The sequence below is a fragment of the Nyctereutes procyonoides genome, unplaced genomic scaffold (assembly GCF_905146905.1).
Source record: "Nyctereutes procyonoides isolate TBG_1078 unplaced genomic scaffold, NYPRO_anot_genome, whole genome shotgun sequence".
In the NCBI taxonomy this organism is placed as follows: domain Eukaryota; kingdom Metazoa; phylum Chordata; class Mammalia; order Carnivora; family Canidae; genus Nyctereutes; species Nyctereutes procyonoides.
The window spans coordinates 3703645-3731459 of NW_026575131.1; the positions used below are offsets into that span (position 1 = coordinate 3703645).

At 49.6% G+C, this 27815-nt stretch overlaps 1 protein-coding gene across 1 annotated transcript in view; it reads right to left on the reverse strand.

The window, feature by feature from the left end:
• The window catches only part of NUP210 (nucleoporin 210), a 105931-nt gene extending 78667 nt beyond the window's left edge, over positions 1–27264 (reverse strand). Inside the window, exons 1-4 of the mRNA XM_055343508.1 lie at positions 26997–27264; positions 8092–8228; positions 6450–6581; positions 2702–2798 (exon numbers count right to left, since the gene is read on the reverse strand). Of these exons, the coding sequence (XP_055199483.1) occupies positions 2702–2798; positions 6450–6581; positions 8092–8228; positions 26997–27145 (515 nt within the window). The 5' untranslated portion in view covers positions 27146–27264. The remainder of the gene's footprint in view (positions 1–2701; positions 2799–6449; positions 6582–8091; positions 8229–26996) is intronic.
• Between the last annotated feature and the right edge of the window lie 551 nt (positions 27265–27815).

The following is a 27815-nucleotide window of genomic DNA, read 5'->3' on the forward strand; positions in this document are numbered from 1 at the left end:
AGTGTCAGGGCATGAGAATGTCTGCCATGAGAATAGTCATGAGCTGAGCTGAGATGTTCCCCAAAGTCCCGAGCTGGACTTTTAAAGGTGTAGATAAAAGACCAGACTCTTAATTCCCCACAAAATACTTGCTAATTAGAAAGTGGTAAGACAGTGACTTCACAGTGGGGACACCCCAGCAGACACCACCTAATGCAAGTGATGACAGTGAAGATCATCAGAGATAGACCCACAAAATCATGATAAGATGCAATCAGGAGAACACAGAAGCTCAACTCTGTGATATTCCTGCCAAAAATGCAAAGCTCTGAGGCTAATCAGGAGGGAGTATTGGATAATCCCAAAATGAGGGACATTCTACAAAATAACTGGACTATATAATCTTCATAAGTATCAAGGTCCCAAAAAAAAGAAAGACAAAAAACTGTCCCAGGCTGATAGAGATTAAGGGACAGGACAACATAAGGAAAGTGACTCTGGCTGGATTTTTTGCTTCATATGAAGGATAAAATTCGGGTAGGTTGGCAAGGCCTGAATGAATGCTAATGACAGTAGGCATCAGTGTTAATCTTCTAATTTTGATGACATGGTGGCTATGCTGGAAAATGTTGTTACTGATAGTAAATGTACACTAATATAATTAGGGACATCAGGTCGGCTCTCGATGGTTCAGGGAGGGACACCACTTTTTGTACTACACTTGCAACTTTTCTGTAGGCTGAAAATAGCTGTGAATTTTTTTTTTTCAAAATTAACTCTTCCTCTGGAGCTACAGAGTATAATCCTGTATGAAATAAGTCCATCAGAGAAAGACAAATACCACATGATTTCACTCACATGTGGGATTTAAGAAACAAAATAAACAAGCAAAGGAAAAAGAAAAGAGAGAGACAGAGACAAACCAAGAAAGAGGGGATCCCTGGGTGGCGCAGCAGTTTGGCGCCTGCCTTTGGCCCAGGGTGCGATCCTGGAGACCCGGGATCGAATCCCACATCGGGCTCCTGGTGCATGGAGCCTGCTTCTCCCTCTGCCTGTGTCTCTGCGCCTCTCTCTCTCTCTCTCTGACTATCATAAATGAATAAAAAAATTAAAAAAAAAAAGAAGAGACTCTTAACTATAGAGAACTTGTGGGTACTAGACGGAAGATGGTGGGGGGGAGACGGGGGAAATAGGTAATGAAGATGAACAAGGGTCCTTGTTGTGATGAGCACCAGGTGATGTACATACCTGTTGAATCACCACACTGTACACTTGAAACTAATATAATAGTTTCAAGTTTTATAATATAATAGTGTATGTTAATTATACTGAAATTAAAATAAAATTTTATAAAGACTGTAAGGGAATACTAAAAAAATTGGCTTCCTTTAGAAGAGACTTTATTCTTTTTTTTTAAGATTTAAATAAATAAATTTAAATAAAGATTATTTATTTATTCATGAGAAACAGGGAGAGAGAGGAAGAGACACAGGCAGAGGGAGAAGCAGGCTCCCTGTGGGGAAGCCTGATGTGGGACTCAATCCTAGGACCCCGGAATCACCTGAGCCAAAGGCAGATGCTCAACCACTGAGCCATCTAAGTGACCCACCTTAGAAGAGACTTTCTTTTTTATTTATTTATTTTTTTAAAGATTTTATTTATTTGTTCATGATAGACATAGAGTGAGAGAGAGAGAGGCAGAGACACAGGCGGAAGGAGAAGCAGGCTCCATGCCAGGAGCCTGACGTGGGACTCGATCCCGGGACTCCAGGATCACGCCCTGGGCCAAAAGGCAGGTGCTGAACCGCAGAGCCACCCAGGGATCCCCAAGAGACTTTAAAATTTTATTAATAAGGCATGAGGCAATGCAGCATACAATATGCAATAGCAGGGGATACAAGCCCAGACCTTGGGTCTGCACAGCACTGGCCAACAGGACTTTCTGGTCCACATTTGCTCTGGCCAATGTGCAGTAATCACTAGCCACATAGCTAACAAACACTTGAAACATAGTACATCTGAGGACATGGATTTTTCATTTTATCTCATTTAAATTTAAATAGTCAAGGTTGGGTTAGTGATTATCATATTGGATAGTGAATATTTATGTAGATCTGAGTCCAAATTCTAGCTTCACCACTTACCCACCTGACAAATGGCTTAAACTTTAATTTCTATGTCTGAAAGATGGCAACAATGGGGGTATGTGAGTCCATACAGCTGTTGGAGGGATTGAGTGAGTCAAGATGCCTACCGAGCCCATCTTGTAAGGAGTCCACCTGCATCCTCCAGTGCTGGGGAACATAGCCTCCTGCTCCTGGGAAGGGCTGTCACTGCTGGAATGTCTTCCTAGCCACAACCTATCTCCCCTCTCACTTACCCCAGGGGAGGGCTGCCCTCTGAGGCCATATGCAACCCTTTCCTGCACCCCGTGCAGCTTCCGTTATCTGGGGCAAGTTTTCTCTTTCAGAGCCAGACATGCCAGCCTCCTGGACAACTTCCCACGGCCCACCAGTGGGCTGCAGAAGCGGCAAGGCTGCCACACAGCCATGTGAGCCACAGTACTCTTCCTTCATCGGTCATGGGGAATGCTGGCCAGCATCCTAGGAACTGCCCCGGGCTCCTTTGCTGAGGTTGATGATGATGATAAAAGACCCCAGCCTACAAGGAGCCAACGGACAGACCCCTTCCTGCTTTCCTGCAAAGGTGAGGTGCCTCTTACCGCAGGGCATTGTGGGAGTCTGAGAACCCATTGGCCTCCGTGTCCTTCACAATTGTCCAGTCAAAGACCAGCCCAGCCAGGGTGCTGAATGTGTTCCCTGTAAGAGCAGATGGTGGGGGGGCAGAAATGCAGCAGAGTTAACTGGGGTCCAGGAGAAGGGGAAAACACAGTCAGTACCACCCCTCTGCAAAGCAGGTGTCATGCCTCCATTTCAGGAAAGAAGAACTGAGGCCTACAGGGTCAGGGTCACATGACCATGAAGGACTCACATGGGATGTGAACCCAAGTCCCAGGTGAGCACTCGTGTTCTTCCCACTGCACCTCCAGCCTTTGACTGCTCATGACAGGCCCAGGGTAGCATGTGACACCACCACCCCTCACATCTACAAGTACTTTACAGTCTAGGCGAGACTGGAGTCATTTATTCCTCCTTACTCTCCCTCTGCAGAGAAAGAAGCTGGGGATGAAGAGCAGCATCTTGTCTCTTTGCCTGGATGCCGAGATTCCCAGGGTCCCAGTGTAGAGGAGATGGCAAGCCACCCAAGCTGGCCTTAACTCTGAAGTTCAGCTTGCTGTCCGTGAGCCTTCTGACCAGATGTCAGGACAAGCAGAGCCTAACCGATGACTGGGCGATGATTTTGGAGATAGGACTCAGAGGGGGTCCTAACACTCTGCAAAGACCTTCTTAGTGTAAGTACAAGGTCTGGTTCCGTGTAGATGCCCTACAACAGGGTGGGAGATAGAAACCAGTAGGTCTAAAACCAGATCTCTGAGGAGCCGTGGCTTTGCTTTTACCTACACAACGCTGCTCTTACATTTTTGGGTTATTTCCCATCGTTTCAAATTAAGAAATGCAATATATATATATCCAGCTTCCAAGTTGTCATGAAAAGTCTACTGATCCAGCCTCCTGGGCCCCAGTCCCTCTGCTTAGCCTTCTTAAAAGGATCATGGTCTCAGATTTGCCACATTCCCCACCATGCTCTGTTGTCCCCCTCCCCATAGTCTTCATCTATATTCCCTGTCTGCCCAGCAACCCAAATAAGAACATCTGAAATCTAGAAAAGCTCTTTCTACAGTGCAAAGGGCAAGGCATTTAGAGTCTGACAGGCCCCAGGTCCCACCCCATCCCACCTGTGAGATCTCAGAAGCCAAGCACAGCAGGGCGTGGCAAAAGCTCCAGAAAACTGGGCTGTCCTGGCCATTACTTTTAGGGCAACATAGAGTTACTCTGTGACCCAGTAATTCTCCTGGGAATGCACCCAAGAGAAACGAAAAGCTTTGTCTTCACAAAGACTTGCACATGAATATTCAAAGCAGCATTATTCACAACAGTCAAAAGGTAGAAACAACCTAAATGTCCATCAACAAATGAATGGATAAACAAATGTGCTCTATCCATACAATGGGATATTATTCAGCCATAAAAAGGAAGGAAATACTCAGTACAATATGAATGAACCTTGAAAACATTATTCTAAGTGAAAGAAACCAGACTCAAAAGACCATACGTTGTATGATTCTATTTATATAAAATGTCCACAATAGACAAATCTATATACACTAAAAGCAGCAGCTGCCAGGGGCTGGAGAGAGGAAAGAATGGGAACTAACTGCTCAAGGGTACTGAGTTTCTTTCCTGCAGTGATGAAAATGTTCTAAAAATTACCTAGTGGTGATGGTTGTACAACTTTGTGAATATATCAAAAACCACTGAACTGTACACTTTAAGTGGATGAATTTCATGGTATATGAATCTCAAAAATAAACAAATCTTTTTTTAAAAGTAACATAAGACAGGAAATAAAACAGAGCAGTCAAGAGCAGGGCTTGGCAAACCACATCACACTGCCAGTTTCTGTAAATTAATTTTTATTAGAACACAGTCACTATGGATCCTCTATGATTGCTTTGGAGCAACAGCGGGAGACCAGAGACAGTGTGGCCATATGCTATATGGCCCTTCACAGGAAAAGTCTGCAGAGCACTAGCCAAGAGAGTGGACTTAGGGGCCAGGTTGGAGCTTAGACTCTGGTTCTGCTACACACTAACTACATGTCTTCTCCCTGCACACACGTGTGTTCATACTCTGTGCCTCGGATTCATCATCTGGATATGAAATGAGGTTAGAACATGCAAAGTGCTCAGAGGAGTGCCTGGCCTCAGCGTGGCCTCAAGCTTGGTCATTTGTTCCTAAGATCATTGAGTAATTCCCACAGAACCCTGCTCCTATCATCTCACTGCACAAACCCTTTCCCCGGTTCCCTCTGTTTTCAGACCAGTGCAAACCCCCATGTCTGATATGCAAGATCCTTTACATCCTGCATCCCCCACCATGGCACCTGCTTCAAGTTTAGTCTCCTCCAGAATAAAATGGCCTTCTGAGGTGGTCAAACACCATACTCCTCATGACTTGGTCAAACAGCATGTCCCTAAGAAGCTGTCTTGACCTCTGTCCCCCACACCCAACTGCCAACCCTCCCTGAGGTTGCCTCACATCGGAATTGATGACAAGCAGCACTTACTGAGATGCATGTGGGCCCCCCATGGCCTGAGCTACTGAGACAGAAGCCAGCCCTCCCTTCCCAGCACCTGACAGGATGCCCAGCAGGTAGAACTGCTCAGGTGCCACCTGGCTCGCTGAGACCTACGGGCTGCCCAGCTCTAAGCTCTTTACACACTTCTCACCAAATCCTTACAACCCCCCGCCCCCGATAAGCACCACTATCTCAATTTCATAGACCAGAAAATAGTTCAGAAAAGTGAGGCAGCTTATCTGATAAATGTATAGATAGGAAGGAGAGACCTGAAAGATGCTCTAGAACAGGGATTTTTTGTCCCCAGGGGACATCTGGCAATGGCTGGAGATACTTTTGGTCCTCAAAACTTGGGGAGTTCTACTACCTTTCGTGGTAAAGGCCAGGGAGGTTGCTGAACATCCTATAACATCCTAGACAGACCCTACCACAAATAATTATCCAGCCCCAAGTGATACTAGCAAGCTGGGAAATTCTGATCTAGAGAACTTTATTTTTAAGCAGAGGGAGCTGGAGAGGTCAGGGAAGATTTCAAAGACAAGGTAAGGCAAGGACTGGGCTTAAGTGTTGTGAGATCCCTCACTTGAACGGTGTCTATTGCCCGACTTTCTCCCATAGGAATCTTAGCCTATAAATTTCCCTTTGCTCAGCTTCCCAAGAGGTTAGGCTGCAACCAAGACAGCCCAAGAACAGATCTTATAAGAACCCCAGAACAATCCAATATTGGATCCAGTGAAGTAAAGTGAAAGGCGGTGCAAGGGACAGCACACAGACGTGTCCCAGCGTGCACACACATTCGCATGTGTGCCCTGCAGTCTGGACCAGGGAGCCAACCCCAGCCCTCAAAGCCAGGCAAGGAGAAGGCTCCCACTGTTTCCAGAGTGGTGATTCAGTGAGCCTCTCCCAGCCTCTCATTGCTGCCAAGACATTGGATGTCCGCTTCCCAAAGGTATGCCTTTACCCAGCACAATCCCGTGCACAGGCATAGAATCTGCCTCCAGGGATGCCGAATCTCTCATCTCACAGGCCCTGCTGCAGAGGCCAAGGGGTGCCACCTCCCAAGGCCTGGGGGCTACTCAGAGTGGTCCTGACCTCTTCAGCGTCTCCCCAGCACTAACCCTGCCATCCTGGCTGGAACAGCCCTCTACGGGGGAACAGCAGGGCCAGACGTGGAGGGACAGAGAAGCAGACTGTCAGGGGCACGTCCTCACCTTCAGAGTCCAGAGCCTGGATCTTCAGCTCCAGGGGAGAGTCCTCCAGGTAGAGTTCACGGGTAGTGGAGACAATCTGAATGCCGTGGATGAGGTCGACGATGGCATCACAGCGCAGGACCTGGCCCGTGGCTGGAGGGACGGGAATAGAGGGGTTGGCACAGAAGGCGGCAGGTACCTCCTCCAGGGTCTCATAGCTCAGGTACTCTTGCACTTTGGCAAAGATGAGAGCAACCAACAAAACCACGACCATGAAATGGAGCCGGTGATCCTCAGAAGCCAAGCTGCTGACCAGCACGCAGGCCTTCTCAAAGTCAGCGCGGACCTGTACGGAGTAAGGGCTCGGAGGCATTTTCATCACCCCTCTTGCACTTTTGCAAGGTGAGCACCAGAATTTTAGGCTGTGTATGAGAAAACTCCTCAGAGAAAATCTGGTTTTGATGGGGTGTGACCATTAAGTTAAATGGCCAGGATACATTGTGATGAGTTAGAATCCAGAAAGATAACGCTGTTCTGAATGCTTGTCCCTACACTAAAATTAGGAACTGCACCCAGAGTTTGTTTGCTTTGCACTGGTGTTTTCACACAAGACTATCAACTGTACTATAGAATAAAAGAGTTGTGTGAGCAAGCACAGAGTTTTTTACTTGCTCCATAAATAAGATACATAAATGGCATTCATTACCTGGAAAATTCTCCAGTTAAAAATAATGGCATGTGACACAAAATCATTCTGACCATTCTCCAGGCACCATATGAAAACCTGTGTACTGTTAATGGTACCTTGTTTGAAAGCACTACATCAAAAGCCATAAAATATATTCATATGTAAAACTGGGAATCCATCCTTGGCAGAAAATAGCTTCAAAGAATCTAAAATTGTTCTCTGTACAAACATATTTACTTTTCTATATATGCTGGAACAAACATCTGAGAACAATCTAAAGTCCAATAGAAGGGGATCCTTACAGGACAACCCCCCTATGAGGAATATTATTCAGCCATTAAAAATGACTCTAATAAAAATAAGAACTTTTCATATCATGTTAAGTGAAAGAAAACATGACAGGAAATGACATTAATTGTCTTCTAAGCATTTTACAACCATAGGATATTAAGTTAAATATGGGGTAGTAAAAGAATTGCTACAACTTTCTTCACTTTGACTCAATACCCACAGAGGAGTTATCTGGGTAACAAATAATTATTTATAAATTAAAGTCAGGGGATGCCTGGGTGGCTCAGTGGTTGAGCATCTGCCTTTGGCTCAGGCCGTGATCCCGGGGTCCCAGGATTGAGTCCCACATCAGGGTCCCCACAGGGAGCCTGCTTCTCCCTCTGCCTATGTCTCTGCCTCTCTCTGTGTGTCTCTCATGAAGAAATGAATACAATCTTTAAAATAAAAAAAAAAAAAAGAAATGAAAGCCAGCTTCTACGAGAGGGAAAACAGGACACAGTGCTGTTGGGAGGGACTAGAGCTGGTGCTGCTTGCTTGGCCTCCCCCCCTGCCTGAGCATCCTTTGCCCCAACAAGAGAAAGAGAAAGCACTGCCAAGGGTGGGCTACGTGGCCAAGGTCTCCGTGGGGTGATTCCCATCTCTTGTCCCTGCCAGGGGTTCCCACAGGGCACTCAAAGCTCTTACTGATGTCCTCGGCGAAGATGATGCTGGTCAGGCGGGCAGGCTGAGACAGGCGTGCCTGCACCACTGCCTTTTGGGAGCACTGCGCTTCATCCGCTCCCAGTGGCTCTATACTGGCCACCTCTGGCCGGGTAGATGACCTGCGACAAGAAGGTAAGAAATGACTCTCTGAAGCTCCCCCAAGAGGCACAGTGGGGCCCACAAGCCAAAGGTGCAATTCCCCATCTGGAGCTCCATCCCAGACTTAAATGGAGAACAAAGGTGGGCAGCATCCAGGATCTTCACACCCGGGAAGACATGGGGCCTGGCTGATGCCCCTCCAAATAGGAGAATGATCACCTGAGTGCATGGGACCTCTACACACGTTTCTGCCGAACAAATTAAACAGGACACCTAACACATGGGAACAATCTCCATGATCAGTAGATGGTCACCTTACAAGACTAATCTATGCAACTAGAAATGACTCTCTATCGGTGGGAAAACTGCCTATGGTGTCTGGTTAGGAGGAACCGCTGTGTATCCCTGCTGACCTCTGGGCGAGCCTGGCACATAGCAGGTACCCAGACAGTTCTAAACAGGTCTTATAAAACCTGGACATCATCAACTGTAAGGATAACAACAATTGCGATCATAAAATCCTGATGTGCACAGAGCTGACATTACAGAGAAGATGGGGAGAGAGACCAGTAACATCTATAAGGTGACTTTCTATTGGGAGACAGGGCTTGACAACAACAGGATGAAGGGATGGCATGGCTGGGGGAGTGAGCCAAGGTTGGTGCCATGGTTTCTCACCTATGACACAGGCTAACAACAGTTTCCGAGTTGAGGCGGGATGGGAATGAGTGGCTATGGGCAGAGCAGATACTTCACAGAAAGTACTGAGTGAGCATGTGTCATTGTAGTTCTCTGCAGGCAGGAAGCTCAGGGGAGCCTCTGGGGGAGACCCCTCAGTGAATACCACACAAAGATCTGGTGTTTCAGGCAAGGCCCTGATGTGGGAACAGCCAGGAGCACTTCAAGAACAGGAGGGCTAGTGTGATCTGAGGCCTGAGACTCAGGTCAGGGAGCTGGGCAGCGGCTGAGGTCAAGGAGATGGGAGGTACTGGCCAGAGCCTGTGCTCTTAACCAACACCTGACCTGCTAATGGCTTTTCTTGAGAATTGTTCAAAATTTGGAGTCTAATCATCAGGGAAATATAAGTCAAAACTACAATGTGAGATCATTACCTCACACGTGTTAGAATGGCTATTATCAAAAAGATAAGAGATAACAAGTGCTGGCAAGGACGTGGGAAAAGGGGAGCCCTCCTGCACTATTGGTGGGAATGCAAGCTGGTGCAGCCACTCCGGAAAACAGTATGGAGGTTCCTCCAAAAAAATTAAAAATAGAGCTACCATATGATCCATCAATTCTACTTCTGAGAATATATCCTGAGGAAATGAAATCACTAACTTGAAGAGATATCTGCACTCCCAAGTTTATTGCAGCACTCTTCACAATAACCAAGACATGGAAACAACCTAAGTGTCCATCAATTGTAAAATGCATAAAGAAAATGTGGAACACACACATACACACACACAATCACACTGGAATATTACTCAGCCACAGAAGAGGAAATCCTGCCTTTTGTGGCAACACAGATGGGCCCTCAGGGTGTTATGCTCAGTGAAACAAGTCAGAGAGAAAGACAAATACTGTATGAGCTTACTTATGTGTGAACTCTAAAAACAACCAAACCCATAGATGCAGAGAACAGATTGGTGGTTGCCAGAGGTGGGGCGGAGTGGGGAGGAAATGGGAGAAGGGGATCAAAAGGGACAAACTTACTTACCTTTAACTTACTTTAACTTACTGTAACTATGTATGTGATGGGTGGTAACTAGACTTACTGTGATCATTTTGCAATATACACATGTATCAACTCATTATGTTGTGCACCTTAAACTAGTACAATGTGATATGCCAAGTACACCTCAATAAAAAAAATCCTTAAAGGAGATGGCAGGAACGGAGATCAGGGAGGCACTAGAGGCCAGAAGCAAAGAGCTTGGATCTGTTCCAAAAGCAATGAATGACAAGCCCCTGGGGGATCTTAAGCAGGTGCACGATCCAGTCCGCTGCACACTCTACAGAGCAGAAAACAAGGTGTTGCCCTCAGGGAGTTGGCAGTATAATCCAGGACCTAGGGAAGGAGGGCCCCCCATGCAGAGTATCCAACACTCATTCCCAGGGGCTTGCACTCAGCACCCTGATCACAGTAGGCTCTTCCAGTCTTAGCTTCCTTCCCTGCCCTTTGCTTAATTAAATTCACTGGAACACCATCGATGTGGGATATTCAGAAAGAAACTCATAAGAAAAAAAATGCCTGGTATTAAAAAGCAATGGTGTAAAATGTAGCCAAAGAGACATCTCCACATCTGCTGGCATGTCACGGGTTGGGTGTCTCTCCAGGGCCAGGTAGGCACAGCAGCACCTCCTCACACACCTGAGGATGCTCGCATGGCACCAACACCACAGACGCATGCCGAGCTGCTGGTGGGGTGCCTGGAGACACATCAACACCTCCACTCAAAGTACTCAGAACAGAAACCTCACCCACTGTGTTAAGGAAGGAGCCCCAAGCCCCTGAGGAAGTGCACTGCAGTCCCCTCGCAGAGGGTTTTCTTCTAAGAAAACAGCATGTCAGAGACTAAGGAAAGACAAAGTGGGCAGGGACGCATACACAGGTAAGAAAGTGAGAGGAGGTGCCTGTGACAATGCGCCTCACACCATGCTAGAAACACACTTCATTTAGCTGGTGGCAGCTCTGAGACTCAAAGATAGTTTTGTTTCTTCTTTTTAAAGATTTTATTTATTTGAGAGAGAGAGAGCATGAGAGAGAGAGAGAGCACAGCAGAGGGGAGAGGCAGGGGTAGAAGGAGAAGCAGTCTCCCCACTGAGCAGGGAGCCTGATGTGGGGCTCGATCCCAGGACCTCAAGATCATGATCTGAGCCAAAGGCAGATGCTTAACCGACTGAGCCACTCAGGCGCCCCTCTAGATAATTTTCAGGGGCACCTGGGTGGCTCAGTGGTTGAGTGTCTGCCTTTGCCCCAGGTCGTGATCCCCAGGTCCTGGGATCCAGTCCCACATTGGGCTCCTTGCAGGGAGCCTGCTTCTCCCTCTGCCTGTGTCTCTGCCTCTGTCTCTCATGAACAAATAAAATCTTTTTTAAAAATTTTTAAAAATAAGATAGTTTTCAAAGACTGTTAAACCACACAAACACACACATATATAAAACACGTGGAACTGAGTGTGGAAACAAGAAAATTAGAAAACTCACACGGATGAGAAGAGGCTAACAAGGCAGGACAAAAAAACCGCAATGTGGATCTCCCATCCAGGAACAGAAGAAGAACCTCCATGGGAAAACTGTGACATGCAAACAGTCTAGAGGTTGGTGACTATTCACTGGTGTTCATTTCTTCATCTTGATGAACGTTCCTGGTTGTGGGACACATGAACTTCAGGGAAGCTGGGTAAAGGGTATAAGGAATCTCTATATTATCTTTGCAACATTTCTATAAATCTAAAATTATTCCAGAGCAGCCTGGGTGGCTCAGCAGTTTAGCATGCCGCCTTCAGCCCAGGGTGTAATCCTGGAGACCTGGGATCGAGTCGCACATCAGGCTCCCTGCATGGAGCCTGCTTCTCCCTCTGCCTGTGTCTCTGCCTTTCTCTCTCTGTGTGTCTCTCATGAATAAATAAATAAAATCTTTTTAAAAAAATAAAAGTAAAATAAAATTATTCCACAATTTAAAATTTAAAAAAGACAAAAACAAAAAACAAAAAATAAATTAATTAAAAAAAGACAGGGTGGGGATCCCTGGGTGGCGCAGCGGTTTGGCGCCTGCCTTTGGCCCAGGGCGCGATCCTGGAGACCCCGGATCGAATCCCACGTTGCGCTCCTGGTGCATGGAGCCTGCTTCTCCCTCTGCCTGTGTCTGTGCCTCTCTCTCTCTTTCTGTGACTATCATAAATAAATAAAAATTAAAAAAAAAGACGGGGTGGGGGGTAAATACACCAAGCACAGAGGATGTTTAGGGCATGAAACTATGCTGTCTGATATGATGATGATGACACAAGTCATTGTACGTTTGTCCAAACCCACAGGACGTAGGATGCCAAGTATGAGCCATGATGTAAGCTAAAGACTTTGGTTGCCAATGATGTGTCGATGTAGGTTCACTGATTCTAACAAATGTTGACAGTGGAGGATGTTACAGTGGGTGCTCTGTAATATGGGATTTCTGTGATTTTGGCTCAATTTCTGTGAAGGCTGAAATTGCTCTCAAAAATAAAATTTATTTCAAAAGACAATTCATCATATCCCACTTCTATGCTTCAGAAACAGTGTGGTATATGTCTTGCTTGCTCCCTGGCCCCTTGGTGGCCAGACCTGGGGGCTCCCAGTCTGGGCTGAAAACACCTCCTCACTTTTCTGAATCTCAGTCTCCTCAAGACTAAAACAAGGACAGCTACCTCTTCTCCCAGCTAATCTGAGACGGAGCCCCGGGTAATGAATCAATACAGGTAAGAACGGTGCTAGGCCAGGAATCAGGAATTCTCTCTCCCGCATCCCCCCGCCCTTGCAGGGCCGCCACCTAAAGGCCCTGGCAGCCTGGAGGTCTGGCTGGAAACACCCCACTTCTCCCTCTAGGCCTGCGTGCTGCCAGGTGAGGTTCGGTCCAGATGAACCTGTCCGAGAGAAAGCTGGCAGATCACATTTAGCCTTAACAATCGCCTTAACAAAACTCACAGGTGAAATTAATTTAACAGACTCTTGGTTAGAGCAGTTTGAGATTCACACAAAATTGAGTGCTAAGTAGGGAGAGTTCCCATACTCTGTACCCCCCACACACTTGTCAACATGCCTCAAGGGAGGGTACGTCTGTGACAATTGGGAACCCACACTGACACATCACCATCACCCAGAGCCTACAGTTTACGTGGGAGTTCATTCTCGGGGCTGCAGTCTGTATGAGGACATGTATCCAGCATCTGTAACCCACACTTAGTGGTTTCATTGCCCTAGAAAACCTTGTGCTCCACCGATTCATTCCTATTTTTTAAAAAGTTCCTATTAAAAAGACATTATTAAGGGGCGCCTGGGTGGCTCAGTAAGTTAAGCGTCTGCCTTTGGTTCAGGTCATGAATTCAAGGTCCTGGGATTGAGCCCCAACTTTGGTTTCCTGCCCAGCAGGGAGCCTGCTTCTCCCTCTCCCTCTGCCTGCTTTTTTTTTTCTCTCTCTCTCCCAAATGAATAAATCTTAAAAAAAAAAAAAAGCCATACTAAAGCAATAGAGGAATTAATTTTAATTATACCTATGATGTAACCCAACACATCCCAGACGTCCTCATTCCAACACACTGCCCAGCGACACCGCAGGCACTCATCGCCACTTGAGGAGACTGGCAAAGGCCCAGGCCAGCCAGTTCTGCAGACTGCTCTGCAGGTGGAGAGCCAGGTAGGCACACACTCCTCTCGATCCACCTCCTGTCCTGGGGTTATCTTCTAACTCCTGCCAAGGCCTGGCTTGGGAGTTGGTGGGTGCTGAGCACTCTTAGCACCTCTTGAGAAAGTTTCCCCTCTTCACCTTTAGGGCTGATCCAAGGGTGCTAAGTCTCCAGATAACAGCCTCCAGAAAAGACAAAGCAGCATGCTGGACCTCCAGCTGGAAGGAGGCGCCCACCCCATCCTGAGGCCTGCAGGCTGTCCTAGCATCCCAGCCAGGAGACAGGGGGATCCCACGCAGGGGAGGCAGGCTCCAGCACAGGCTGGCAGCAGGCTTCAGCCTCAGTCACTGCACCTGCTCAACTCGGCTAAGCTGGGGCAATGGGAGCCACACTCCTTAACAGGGCATCTGGGAGGGCCAGAAAGCACCTCATAAGAAACACTAAAGTGCCGAGAAACGTCGGCAGATGTGGCAGACGGCCAGGCCTGGGACAGACCATGCCACATCCCCTACCCGCTCACGTCGCCCACAAATTTTCTCTGATCTCCAGGATGCTGCATCTGAAGCTTCTGGAATGGCTCATGCCAGCCCCCTACAGGAGGGTTTACGACAGCCTAGGGTTGTGTTTCTGTTACCAGCAGAAGGGCTATTTTCAGTTATCTGACTTTTTCTGGGACATCCTGAGGCCTGCCTGCTTCAGCTGGTACTTTTAAGAGGCACAAAAGAACCTCAGAATCCAGTAATTGTGTGTCTCTGTCACAGTGAGGTTCACATGGAATATAGGTGAAAAAGCATATTCGAAAGTGTTTGTCGGGAATGTGTCAGGCAGGCACCCTTGGGACTCGAAGCCCAAACAGAGACTGCCAGGGGGAGGGGGTAAAAACACTGGGCAGCAACCAGGACAGAGGGGCACCTGGTGGCTCAGTTGAGCATCTGCCTTCGAGTCCCACGTTGGGCTCCCTGCAGGGAGCCTGCTTCTCCCTCTGCCTGTGTCTCCGCCTCTCTCTGTCACTCTCATGATTCAACTTCTAAATATAAATATTTCCCCCTAACAGTGAACATAACTTAAAGAATGGCTGTTGTGCCCTCACTGTACAGGGAAGTAAACAGAGGCTCAGAAAGAGGGAACTGGTTATGGGCCATGCTGCGCGCCAGGGCCAGCACACATGTGATCCAAGGCCAAATTTGGGTGTCTTCTGCTGTTCAAGTCCCCTTCTGGATACACAGAAGTGCTCTCTCTGCATCTCACAGATCTCCAAGTGGGCTTAAAAAAACGTACAGATGCTCTGGGAGGCTCCATCCGGGGCTGGGCATGAAGACCTGGCTACACATATGCAATTCTGGCATATTTCTGCTTCCAGGATCTGGCAAAAGAATCACCTTTTCCAGAGAGGGAGAACGGGTAATTCTCGAGACACAACAGTTAATCACACCAAGCCAGGCACACAGAGGCAGGGAGTGGCAGAGGAGATAAGAGAGGGAATGATGAGCAAGAGCACCTCACATCTGGCTAGTGCTGAGACCTCAGGGGACTATTTTTTTATTAAAAAATAAAAGTATGGGACACCTGGCTGGCTCAGTTGGAAGAGCATGTGACTCTTGATCTTGGGGTCATGAGTTCAAGCCCCATGCTGGCTATAGCGATTACCCAAATAAATAAAACTTTAAAATATAATATAAAAAGGTGCTGGGAGAGTTCAATAATCTTATGTGTCAGCTTGACTGGGTCAAGAGGTCACTTGGGTAAACATTATTCTGGGTGTTTCTGCAAGGGTATTTTTGGATGAGATTAACATTTAAACCAGTAGACTAAGTAGATTGCCCTAATGTCGGTGGGCCTCACCCAATCAGTTGAAAGTCTGAATAGACCAAAAGAGCTGATCCTCTTCCAATTAAGAATTTCTCTTGTCTGACTGCCTTTGAATTGGGACATTGGCTTATTGCCTTCAGACTCAAACTGAAACATCAGCTTTTCCTGGGTCTCCAGCCTGCAGCCTTTGGATGAGAGTTTTATTATTGGCTGTCCTGGGTCTCTAGTTTTGCCAACTCACTCATCCTGTAGATCTTGGGGTTTGTGAGCCTCCAAAATTACATGGGCCAATTCCTTATAATAAATCTCTTTAAATATAATAAAATTATATACTATTGGTCCTGTTTCTCTAGAAAATCCTTACTAATACAGGGAGAAGGAAAAAGATCACAAAGGGGATTGTCCACCATGTGTTATGCCCAGAGCTGAAAACTGATACCCATCAGATTACTTATCCTCCAGCATGCCCATCTGGGAAAATGAAAGCTGAGGCTTAGAGAGGTCCAGCAATTTCCCCAAAGCCACACAGCTGTAAGTGGCAGGGCCAGGGATCACAACAAGGTCTGTGCAACAAAAGGTCCAATATTTCTCCCACTTCATGAGTCTCTTCCCCAGGGTATGGCACACACAACACTGGAGAGGAGTGGTACACAGATGAACTGATTTCAATGGACTCTTTATGTATTTCAATCATTATTCTTTCATTTTAAATTGTTTTAGGAAAAATAAATATATTAAACTCATGAGCTCATAGATGTTAATACTGAAGACAACATCAATATCAAAAAAAAAGAGAGACTTTTTGTTGAAATAGTAAATTCCAATATCGTCGTACATAAAAAAAAGCCCAACTCTGACAGGGGCACAAAGCATCTGCAGTTTGACAGCGTGGGTGGCGTGGGGTCCAGGGACAGTGAGGGGCTGAGCCTCGCCACACCAGCCACATCTCCTCTCTGTTACTATTGTATCCACTACCATTTCCCAAGGTTTCCAGAAAAACAAAGACAGAGCAGCCTTGCACAGTGATACAAACAGCTCTGAAAACACGTCCTGGCTTGTACATCTTTCCACTGCCCCCCAGTTTAAATTAACTGCCACTCCGCAGAAAGGACTGGTGGTGCCTCAGCTGGCACACACTTGCTTCCTCCCTAGGTCTCGGCAGGAGCCAGCAGGTCTGTCCCACCATATCACACACCAGCACTCCCCAGGGCCCCCGGGACAGGCTCCAGGGGCTTCCCTGGGCCCCTGGGCAGGGTGGTAAGCAGCACTTGGTGATGTTCTCTCACCCGTGGCTGTCTGCTTGCTACCAGGTAAGGCCCTAAGATGGCACGGTGCTGCCACTCACCAGATGTGTGGCCTTTGGCAGATGATTCAACCTCTCTGGGCCTCGGTTTCATCTACACAATGGAATAAACATCATTCCTGCCGCAAAGGATTGGGGTGGCTTAGATGGCATAGAAAATATTAAACTCTTACCACGGGCCTTATACATAGAAAGCTCACAAGTTCAGGAAACAGAAGGTGGTTCCCAAATGAGGGGTCTTTGGTACAGTTCTGACCACAAGAACTTTGCTTGTTAAAGAAAGTTAGACAGGGGGATCCCTGGGTGGCGCAGCGGTTTGGCGCCTGCCTTTGGCCCAGGGCGCGATCCTGGAGACCCGGGATTGAATCCCACATCGGGCTCCCGTTACATGGAGCCTGCTTCTCCCTCTGCCTGTTTCTGCCTCTCTCTCTCTCTCTCTCTGTGACTATCATAAGTAAATAAAAATTAAAAAAAAAAAAAAGAAAGAAAAAAAAAAAAAGAAAGTTAGACAGGGATGCCTGGCTGGCTCAGTTGGTGGAACATGCGGCACATGATCTTGGGGTTGTATGTTTGAGCCTCATTTGGGTACAGACGTTACTTAAAATGAAATCTTAAACATGAATGAAGGCAGTCAGGTAGACAATGCAGGTCCTTCTATACCGTGATCACTTATGCCTCACGCTGTCCATCCCCTTCCCTGAGTGAAGGCTGACCCTGGTCCCTGCTGTCAGGGCCCCCACGGCAGCTTCACCATGAGCCCCACCACCCACAAAGGCAGACATCTTCAGAACCACAAGCAAAGATTCAAGTCCAAGACAGGGTTGCTGGCCTGAGGCCACACCGCTGGCAAGATCCCAAGCCACTGGACTTGGAGTCTAACCTCTACTTGGAAGTCCACCTCTCCCCCCACCTTACCCCAGCTCTCACACCTTCATTCTTTTGCTGCTGCTGTTCCTGCCACTTCACACACCCTTCTCCAAGCTCTCTGGCTGCACAGCCTTCACGGCTCACAGTAAATGGCAGCTCTTCCATGGACCCATCCCCAAGCCTCCTCACACCTCTCCTCTCAGGCCCACAGCCCCACTGGTCCTCCATGGGGTCCCTAATACACACATTCATTCATTCATTCATTCATTCATTCATTCACCAAATCCATACTGACTGGGCCACATGCCATATTTCAGGTAGTGTTCTAAGTGCTGGGGAGTACACCAAAGTACAAAATCTGCATTAGTCCCCACCTTCATGAAGCCTTCATCTCAGTGAGAAACAAAACAAATGAGCAAATATAGGATCTTACACAATAGGGCTGTGAACAAACATAAAGCAGGGATGGGAAAGGTTGTGATTTTCAGGAGGATGATCAGAGGAAGGCTAACAGAGAGGGTGACTTTTTTTAAAAGATTTTATTTATTTATTCATGAGAGACACAGACAGAGAGGCAGAGACACAGGTGAAGGGAGAAGCAGGTCCCCTGTGGGGAGCCCGATGTGGGACTCAATCCCAGGACCCCGGGATCACACCCCAAGCCAAAGGCAGATGCTCAAGCACTGAGCCACCCAGGTGCCCCAAGAGGGTGACGTATGAACACAGCCTCAAATGTGTCTGAAGCAGAGGCCATCATTGGCTCTTTGAACATCTGGAAGAAGAGCATTCAAGGCAAAAGGATCAACACGCCCAAATGGCTCAAGCCAATGGCTCAGCAATGACCCTCTTCCTGTCCAACTTCCCTCAGAGACAGTGTGAGGACAGAGCCTGTGGCCTGTTCCTTCCTTGCCCCCACTGGCCCTAGCACAAGACTCTGGTACAAGGTCCTATAGATGCCTTGTCAGGCTATAGATTCTCTTCTATTCCTCATTTGCTACAAATTTTTATCATGTATGGGCACTGAATGCTTTGCACCTATGGAGACAACTAATTATATGGCTTTTATTCTTCATTCTATGGATATGGTGAATTACACTGATTGCTAAAGTTAAACCAACATTGCATTCCTGGGATTTACCCCAGTGGGTCATGACGACTCATCACTCTATTTTAGATTTTTCTGGATTTGATTTGCTCTTATTTTATGAAAGAATGTTATACCTTTGGCCTGTGGATTTCTTTTTCTTGTAATGTTTTCGTCTGGTCTGCAATCAGTGGAATGCTGGCTTCATAAAAATGGCCTAGGAAATAATCACTCTTTGTCTCCTTCCCAGAAGAGTTCATAAAAAATGTGTACTACTTCTTCCTTAAATGTTTCATAGGATTTACAGACAGGCCATCTGGGCTTGGAATTTTCTTTATGAGAGGGTTTTTGATTATACACCTAATTTTACCAAATGCCCTAAATGGAACAGAAGGCAAGGAGGATGTCACTCCCGTAGGGGGCTTATGTTGGATTTTGGCTGCCCAGCCTCCATCCTCATCTTTCAGTTTACAGCACCCAGCTTTTCCGTGAGTGGTGCCTCTCCTCCACTCTTAGACACATAAGGCTCCAGAGAGTTTCACACTTCTCTGGACACGAGAAGGCAGGTGGCTGGGGCCTGGCCAGTTGGCTCTGTGTTCACCTAGCCAGAGAGGGTTTCAGCCCCAAGCATGTGCCCAGGTGAGTTAGCCAGAAAGGGCCATGTGGCCTCTGCTCCACTAGACTTGCCTCTAGAGGTTGTACGGCTGGAACTGTGATCTTGCTTCCCCAGGAGAGTACCTGGCCAGAGCCAAGACAAGAGGACTGAGAAACCCAGGTCCTGCTAACAATCAGGGAAACCCTGCAGGACAGAATTCAGTGCCAGGAGCCCAAGCAACATTCCTTTGTTTTATTTAAACTGTTTTGGCTTGAGCCAAATACACCACAAATGTTTCATTTGCTCCAAACATCTTATTAAAACCCCCATCTGACAGGCGCCTGGGTGGTGGCTCAGTCAGTTGAGCTTGGGAGCCTTGATCTCAGCTCAGGTCTTGATCTCGTGGTCATGAGTTCGGGCCCCACATTGGGTTCCATGGTGGGTGTGGAGCCTACTTAAAAACAAAAGACCATTTGATACCCCATGAGACCCCCACATGGACATTAAGTCACCAGCCCGAGGTCACATTCCCAGAAAAACAGCTCAGTCCAGCCGAGTTCTGGACTCCTGCTCTGGACACTGCCCTACTCCCTTATGCTGAACACACAACTCTTCAAAACAGGGCCAAAGGCCTCTAGCCCCATCAGGCCTGCCCATGGGGAGGGCCTGGGCTCCCAGATTCCAACAGAAGATGGGCCTCATTACCCCACCTGTATCTTTCAGACTGCTTTTGAAAAGTGTCATTGGTTTTATTAAACCAACCAATGGCTGAGAAGCGCCAGCATGGCTCCCTGTGTACCCCAGAATTACGCCATCTCTGGGGTAGGTGACCTGGTTTTGAATGTGGCTCTTCCACTAACTGGTTCCTGATCTCTGGCTCCCAGATTGCACAGGGAGTGGTCATTCTTACCAAAAAGGGTTTTGTTTTTAGGATTAAGTGGGGAGTAATAGAAAGGGACTAGCAAAAAAATGGGTTCTGCTATTCTGGTTCCCACTGCCACACACCCCCTGTGTGATATCTGAAGCCTCTGGATGTGCATCTGTGGCCTGTGGGGGAGCCAGCTGGACACCTGCTTGTCTGCCAACCCCTCCCCACCTCCAGGCCCCCCCTTCTGTATGCTGCCCTTCCGGACCAGTCACATCCAAGTACACCCTTGTATCTTTCCCTTATTTTTTTTTTTCTTTTAAATTGATTCTTCTTTAAAGAAAAAGTACTTGGAGAGGAAACCTTCTATCACTAGTATAAATGGAAAGCCCATACCATTTGCCATACATCTCAGGTAAACCATAAAAACAAACATGATTCAAAACAATGTGACTAGGCTCTGGGGGAGGGGGCACTGCTGCCTGCAAAGGTTCTGGGCTCATGTCCCTGCTCACAGGAGACAGGCAAATATTCCACGGTGTTAAGGAAAGCAGAATGGTGGCTTCCGGGGGCTGCAGGAGGAGGAAGGGGGGGGGTGTTCCCTGTCTGATGGGATCAGAGTTTCAGTTGAGGATTATAGAAAAGTCCTGGAGGTAGATGGTGGGGATGGTGGCACAACAGTGAGAATGTCATTAAACACCACAACTATATACCTAAAAACAATTAACACAGCAAATTTTACAGTATGTATGTCTTACCATATTTTTTTTAAAAATGTAAATAGCATATTGGCATCAGAAATACATTTTTATGTTGAGGAACTCTAAAGACTGACCGTGGCTGTTGAAGGGGTTAATCTCACACACGGACGCGGTGGGTGCTCTGGGGCCCCACTGCCCCAGGGGAGCCATTCTCCACTCCTCAGAACACAGAAACAGGGGCGGGGCAGGGGAGCTCAAGGACACAGGAGCGTCAGGCCAGAAAGCAAGAGTCCAAAGGGAGAAGTGAGATGTCCAAAGAACAGGGGTGGGTGGGGGCGGGGGAAAGCACAGCCCACCCGCCATCCACCTGTGTGCCAGCCCCTCTGCAGCAGAGACAGGGCCTCCACGGAGGAAGTCACCCAGAGGGGCTGGCAGAGGAAGCAGGAAGAAAACAACCCAGCACCAGGTCAACTCGAGTCAACATACACTTCCTGGCACCTCCCTCAGCAGGTCCATGAGGGGAACTGAGGGAGGCCCCACCAGCCCTGCGGGGACCGGAGCTGCGGGTAGCCCCCGAGGCTGATGCAGAGCAGAGCAGAGATCCAGACCCTGAGAACCAACTGGTCCCAGGCTAACACAGCCCAAGTCCTGACCCCAGCAAGCCACTTCCTATCTCCTAACCACGGCCCACAAGGTCCCACATGGCCCGGCCCCGCCAACCTCTCTAACCTCACCCTTCCCCTCACCGAGCTTGCCTTCTCTGTGCCCCTCCAGCAAGTCTGGCCCCTCCTCAGGCCTTTGCACTTGCTGCTCCTCTGGCTGATACGAGCTCAAGTCCCAGGCCAGCTTCAAAAAGGGTTTTCTCCTGACCACGTTCTCCAAAATGGCACATCACCCTCTTCTGCAATCGTTATACACAGGCTATTTTATGTCCTTTGCAGCCTTATTACCACACAAAAGGCAGCCCCTTTCATCTTCGTTTATTATTTAACTCTCCCAACCAGCTGCAGGCTCCAGGAATGGAGCCTATGTCCACTATTCCATGACCCAGGATGAGGAGTAGTGCCCGGATGGGCTGTAAGTCACAAACACGCAACACCTGGTAAGTGGATCCCCAGCCCTCACCTGGCAATCAGTGTTGCTGGTCAGGGCTTGTCCTCCCAGGGAATCTGGGCAGGCTGGTTCTTCACAGTGAGCACTGGTGGGCCGCTGGCTGAATTAAACCCACTTTTCAGGTTAAGCCTCCACACTATAAATGCTTTATTTTAATTTTAGTGCCTGACTCTCCAATTTCCCCTGGGTCCTACTGCCTCCTCACCAATCCAGCTTCCAGCATGCAAACACCCCCGTCCTGCAGGTTGAGTCGGTGGGCTCAGCAGAAGGCAGCTGGGTGGAATGTGGAATGACTTTCCAACTTGGCTCAGTGTGCAGAGGGGTTTCCGGAAGAGCCCAAGGAAATGGCAGGCCCCCTTTCTCTCCCACTTTCCCCAGGCTACAAGGGGACTGGGTCACTTCCTTCCATTGGGGGCAGGCCCAGAGGCCCTGAGAGGTGCCACTGGCCTTGGACCTCGCACAGCTGCAGGTCAACAGAGGGGCTGTTGGCTTTTCCATGCCCACTGCTTCCCAAGGATGATCTGAGGTGTGTGGGACACAACACCCACCATGACAAGTTCCACCGAGTGGGGACCCATGCAGCAGGAGGGGGGTCCCATTTGCTCCTCCAAGAAGGCTTATGCCTGTGGCTGAGAAGTGCACCGTGGTTCAGGACCACGCCTGGCAGACACACCAGGCAGCTCCAGGGTGCCTCGGGGAGACTTTCGGGAGCAGGAAAGGGGGAGAATTCTGAGCACAGCAGTTTAGTGGGGGCTGCAGGATGCCCTGCCTGGATGTCGATCCAACTCCCCTCAGCCAGGGCAGCGCTGCATGCAGCTCACGGTGTACACACACAACCTTATCCAGTCAAACACCCTTGACCAAGAGGGCTGCCTCACCCAGAGGCCGGGGAGGTTGCACAACACCCCCTTCCCCCTGCAGCAGCCAATGGCCAGCTGATCACGGGTGAAAGAAAAGCTCGAAAGCTTGCTCTACCCCGCGCCGTGGAATTCAACTCCACAGGGTCACAAGGGCCATACAGACTTTCTCTGGGACCACATCCTTGCTCATCTCCTTCCTCTTTCCTATCCTGCCTCCCAGGAGAGCACACTCTCAAATAAACTACATACAACCAAATCCTCGTTTCTGGATGTACTGGGAAACCAACCCAAGATACTCACTTTCTCCAAGACAGGGCAGCCTACTGGGGAAACCAGAACACCATGGGACTTTGATCACAGGGAAAAGCATAAGCAGATGGTGGAAGAGCAACCAAGCAGAATGGTGCTCAGACACTCAAAGCTTAGGAAGACAATGAAACACCATAGAAGAATACTTGAGTCTTTTTTTTTCTTTTTTTTTTTAATTTTTATTTATTTATGATAGTCACAGAGAGAGAGAGAGAGAGAGAGGCAGAGACATAGGCAGAGGGAGAAGCAGGCTCCATGCACCGGGAGCCCGATGTGGGATTCGATCCCGGGTCTCCAGGATCGCGCCCTGGGCCAAAGGCAGGCGCCAAACCGCTGCACCACCCAGGGATCCCGAATACTTGAGTCTTAATATGAGTTGGAGAAGCTAGGGTCAGTTGGTGGAGCATGCAACTCTTGATCTCAGGGTCGTGAGTTCAAGCACCATGTTGGGTGTAGAGATTACTTAAAAATAAAATCTTAAAAAAAAAAAAAAGGCCTAATGAAAGATATTTCATAGAACATTTTCAGTAACACGAAATAGCCAAAAGAAGAATAAGAAACTTGTCTCACAACCAGCAATGCAACTAGAAGGATTCAATCAGTGTCTAGCAAACACACCAGAGGCCACAAGTCCCTGAGTGGGGTGGGAATGGGGGCACCCCTGTGAGCTCCCACTTGACTCAGAAACTATCACCACAGACCTTCCTCCACTTATGACACTGTTAGGCCCCAATAAACCTACCCTGAGTTAAAAATATCGCAAGTCGAAAGCTCATATGATACACCAAACACACCAAAGATCATAGTGTAGCCTGGCCTACTCTAATCATGCTGGGAACACTTACGTTAGCCTGCAGTTGGGCAAAATCCTCTAACACAGGTCTGTTTGATGATAAAGTCCTGAGTATATCATGTAACTTACTGAATACTATATTGAAAGTGAAAAACAGAATGTTGTATGAGTACAGAATGGTTGTAAGGGTATCGGTTGTTGACTCTGTGATCATGTGGCTGAACTGGAGCTGAGGCTGCCGCCACTGCCCAGCACCATGGGAGAGTGTCGTATTGCATGTCACTAGCCTGGGAAAAGATCCAAATTTGAAATTCCAAGTACAGTTTCTACTGAATGAGTATCATTCTTGCACCTTCATTATAAAGTTGAACAATCTAAGTGGAACTATTGTTAATCAGGGTCCATCTGTATTCATGTGACATCACACACAGCCCTTCCTTCTGAGGCTCAGAGTACAACATGGGCAATTTATACTACATGATCTCTATGACTCCTATGGCCCAAAAACTGTCTAATGATTTGATGCTATAAAATCAAGAAACAGGAAAAGTGAACTTACACCCACTGGCTGAGGCATGCAGTAATTTCTGTAAGCTTGGAGCCTGGCACCAAATTCAAAGGATTGAGTAAGAATTCCCCCAATGTCCAGGAGAGTTTTTATTTTTCATTTTTTTTAATCTTCATGTCAGATTTAACAATGAACTTCTTGGATGAAGAGGTTATTTTCCTCCCAGGTTTAGATAACTGCAGATAAATAGCTTGTCTGCATGCCAACTCTTAAAATCTCCAAAGGAGTCTTCAAAAACTACAGCAACAGAGGACCAAAGTAGGAACAGCACTACTAAAAATAAATATTTTCAATGCTTGATTGATGGAAGGTTTTCCTATGAAGTTAAGGGGAAAATCACAACCACAAAACACCTCTGAGGAGACACTTAAGTGAGGTAGTCACACATTTGCAATAAAAATTATGGATCAGATGCCAAACAAGCTATAAGGTACTTAGCACTTCTCTGATGTATAAGAGATTAGGAATCATTTTTTTTTCTTCTCCCCCCTCCCTTCCCTTCTTCCTAAGAAGCTATTCAAGTAAATTAAAAACCACCAGCCTCGCTCAGAAAAGAAAATGTACTTAGGGAAAGGAAAAAAAAAAAAAAAAGGTCACTTCAGAAAAAAAAAAAAACACAGCTATAGAATCTCAAAGGAAGTAGCGTACAAATTCATTTGAAGCCAGCTGTTTTCAAAAACTGGCTTCCTCTTTTCTTGCCCATATGTCAAGAAGAAAAGACACCTTCAACCAGAGAGCAGGTTTGCATCTCCTGAAAGGAGGGACTAATGGCTCATCTTCCCACACCAGACAACGCCCGAGGGCACCTGGGTGGCTCAGCGGTTGAGCCTCTGCCTTCAGCTCTGGGTGTGATCCCAGGGTCCTGGGATGGAGTCCTGCATTGGGCTCCCCTGCATCCGGCTCCTCGCAGGGAGCCTGCTTCTCCCTCTGCTTGTGTCTCTGTCTCTCTATGTATCTCATGAATGAATAAATAAAATCTTAAAAAAAAAAAAAAAAAGACAATGCCCTAGTCAGGGATATAGAAGACTTTATGCTGAAGGTCAGCCTCTGATACCAAGGCAGGAACAAGACCCTCCAGGTGCATCAGGCACTAAACCCAAAATGCAATTGGCTGACACAGCATGGCCTTATTTCAGGAGGCCAAGTTTCAGAAAATAAATAGCTGCTGTAGTACACTTGAAGAAGAATGCTCCTCTGGGCTCTGAGGACCATACTTGCATATTTGCACAGACTGACAAACAAACAGACTAAAACACACACACACACACACACACACACACACACACACACACACACACACCTGGTTCTGTAACAGAGCTCTGCCTTGGTAAGCCTCCACACTGACCTTGGCAAAAGACAGGTGAAGAAAGGGAGAGGCAAAAAGTGTAGCCTACAGGCCAGCAGCCAGAGAGCTGCCTTTGATCTCCCGTCTCCACCCTGCAGGAGGAGAAGCTGCCTTCTCCTCAAGGTGCTGGAGGGAAGGTCAGGACCACATCACCCTGCCCAGCCAGGAGCTAGCCAGGTCTCTCTGCCTCGGGGGAGGAGGGAACGGGGAACAGAGGCCTCTAGTTTCATTACTTTCTGGGGTTTCCAATATCCCATCCCCCACCCCAATGCAGGATTCCTGAGTTCCCCCAGGAAGCCAGGAGGGGAGTTGGGAAAAAAAGGCTGGGTTTTGAGCATAAAGGCCTAACCTGACCCTGGACAACCTGGGGTGAATCACCAACCATTCCTTGCCTTTCACTTCTCATCTGTAAAATGGGTCCCCAGGGTTTCCCGCGCGAGTCCTTTCATCACAGGCTCCATGTTCCTCCCAGTGAGGCCGAGCGGGTGTAATTCTTCCCACACAAACCCAATTCCCACAGCAGTCTGGCGCCGGAGAGGAGGCTCCCCCCACCACTAGACAAGATCAAGAAACCTGCGTCTCCAGACTCGGCTCTGCAGGGCCCTGAGCGCGGCCCGCCGGGGGCCCGGGCGACCAGGGGAAGTCAGGCCACGTGGGCCCCCGGCCCCGGGGCAAGCCCTGCGCACCCCCTTCCCGGGGCGCTCCGCGGCAAGTGAGGCCGACCCGGGCCCCTCCTCGCCCGCACACACCGGCACACACCGCTGGGGGCCAGGCCCCGCTCCCCCCACCCCCCGCGGCCCCGGCCCCGGCCCCGGCCCCCGCTCCCCCCCGCGGCCCCGGCCCCGGCCCCGGCCCCGGCCCCGGCGGCCCGCAGGCCCCGCGGCGCCATGCGCAGGGACCGCCCCCAGCGCGCACGCCGCCGAGCCCGCGCCGCCAGCCGCTCGGCCGCCGGAGCCCGGGGAGCGCGCCCCGCACCTGCTGCGCCGCCCCGCCCGCCCGCCCGCCCGCCCGCGGCCTCCGCGCTCCCCGCCCCGCGGCCCGCCCGGCCTGGAAGCCGCGCGCCCGCCCGCAGGCCTCGCCGCACCGGCCCGCGACTCGCGGCCGCCCCCCCCCCCCCGCGCCGGCGCACCTGCCGCGCCCCCGCCGGCCTCCCCGGCCCGGGCCCTCCTCGGCCGCGGGCCGCGCGCCTCACCAGCGGTAGCAGCCCTCCGAGGCCTCCAGCGTGAAGTTCACGCGCGTGGCCCGCGTGAAGGGCAGCAGCACTTTGGGGATGTTGAGCTTGGCCGCCGCGGCGGCGGGGCCCAGCGCCAGCAGCACCGGGAGCGCGAGCAGCAGCCGCATCCTCGCGCGCTTGTCACCTCCCGCGACCCGGCGCCCGGCCGCCCGCGCCCCCCCTCGCGCCCTCGCGCCCGCCCGCGCGCCGGGACGGCAGGTGATAAGCGCGCGAGGGAGGAGGCGGAGCGACGGCCGCGGCCGAGGGACGCTTCCTGGGCCCCGGCGCGGCCCGAGCGCGGGAACTGAGGGGGCCGAGCCCGCGGCGACCCCACCCCCGGCCCAGGCCCGCGCCCCCTCGACCGCGCGGGGCGGAGGGAGCGTCTGGAGCGCGCGCGCCCTGGGCCACGCGGTGCGGGACGGGCCGGGGCGGGGGGGGGAGGGGCGCGTAGGAGGTGGGGCGCGCCCCGGGCACGGGGGACCCGGCCTGAGCCCCAGCCGCGGGCGGCGGGAGCGGGGCCGGGCGCGCCCACGCGGGGTCGAGCTGCACGCGCGCCTGCGGGCCCCCCTCGGCGCGGGCCCCCCTCGGCGCGGGCCCCCTGCGCGGGCTTCTGGTCCCCACGCTCGCCCCGCGTGGGTTCAGGCTCCGGCTGTACCCGGCGCGGCGCCTTCCAGCCGCCCGTGCGCTCATTCCCTGGGCGAGTGAGCCTGGCGGGGGGGGGGGGGGGGGGGGCGCAAACGAGGCCGCGGAGCGTCCGTGACCCGGAGCTCGTCGGAGAGACGGACAGACACGCTGGAC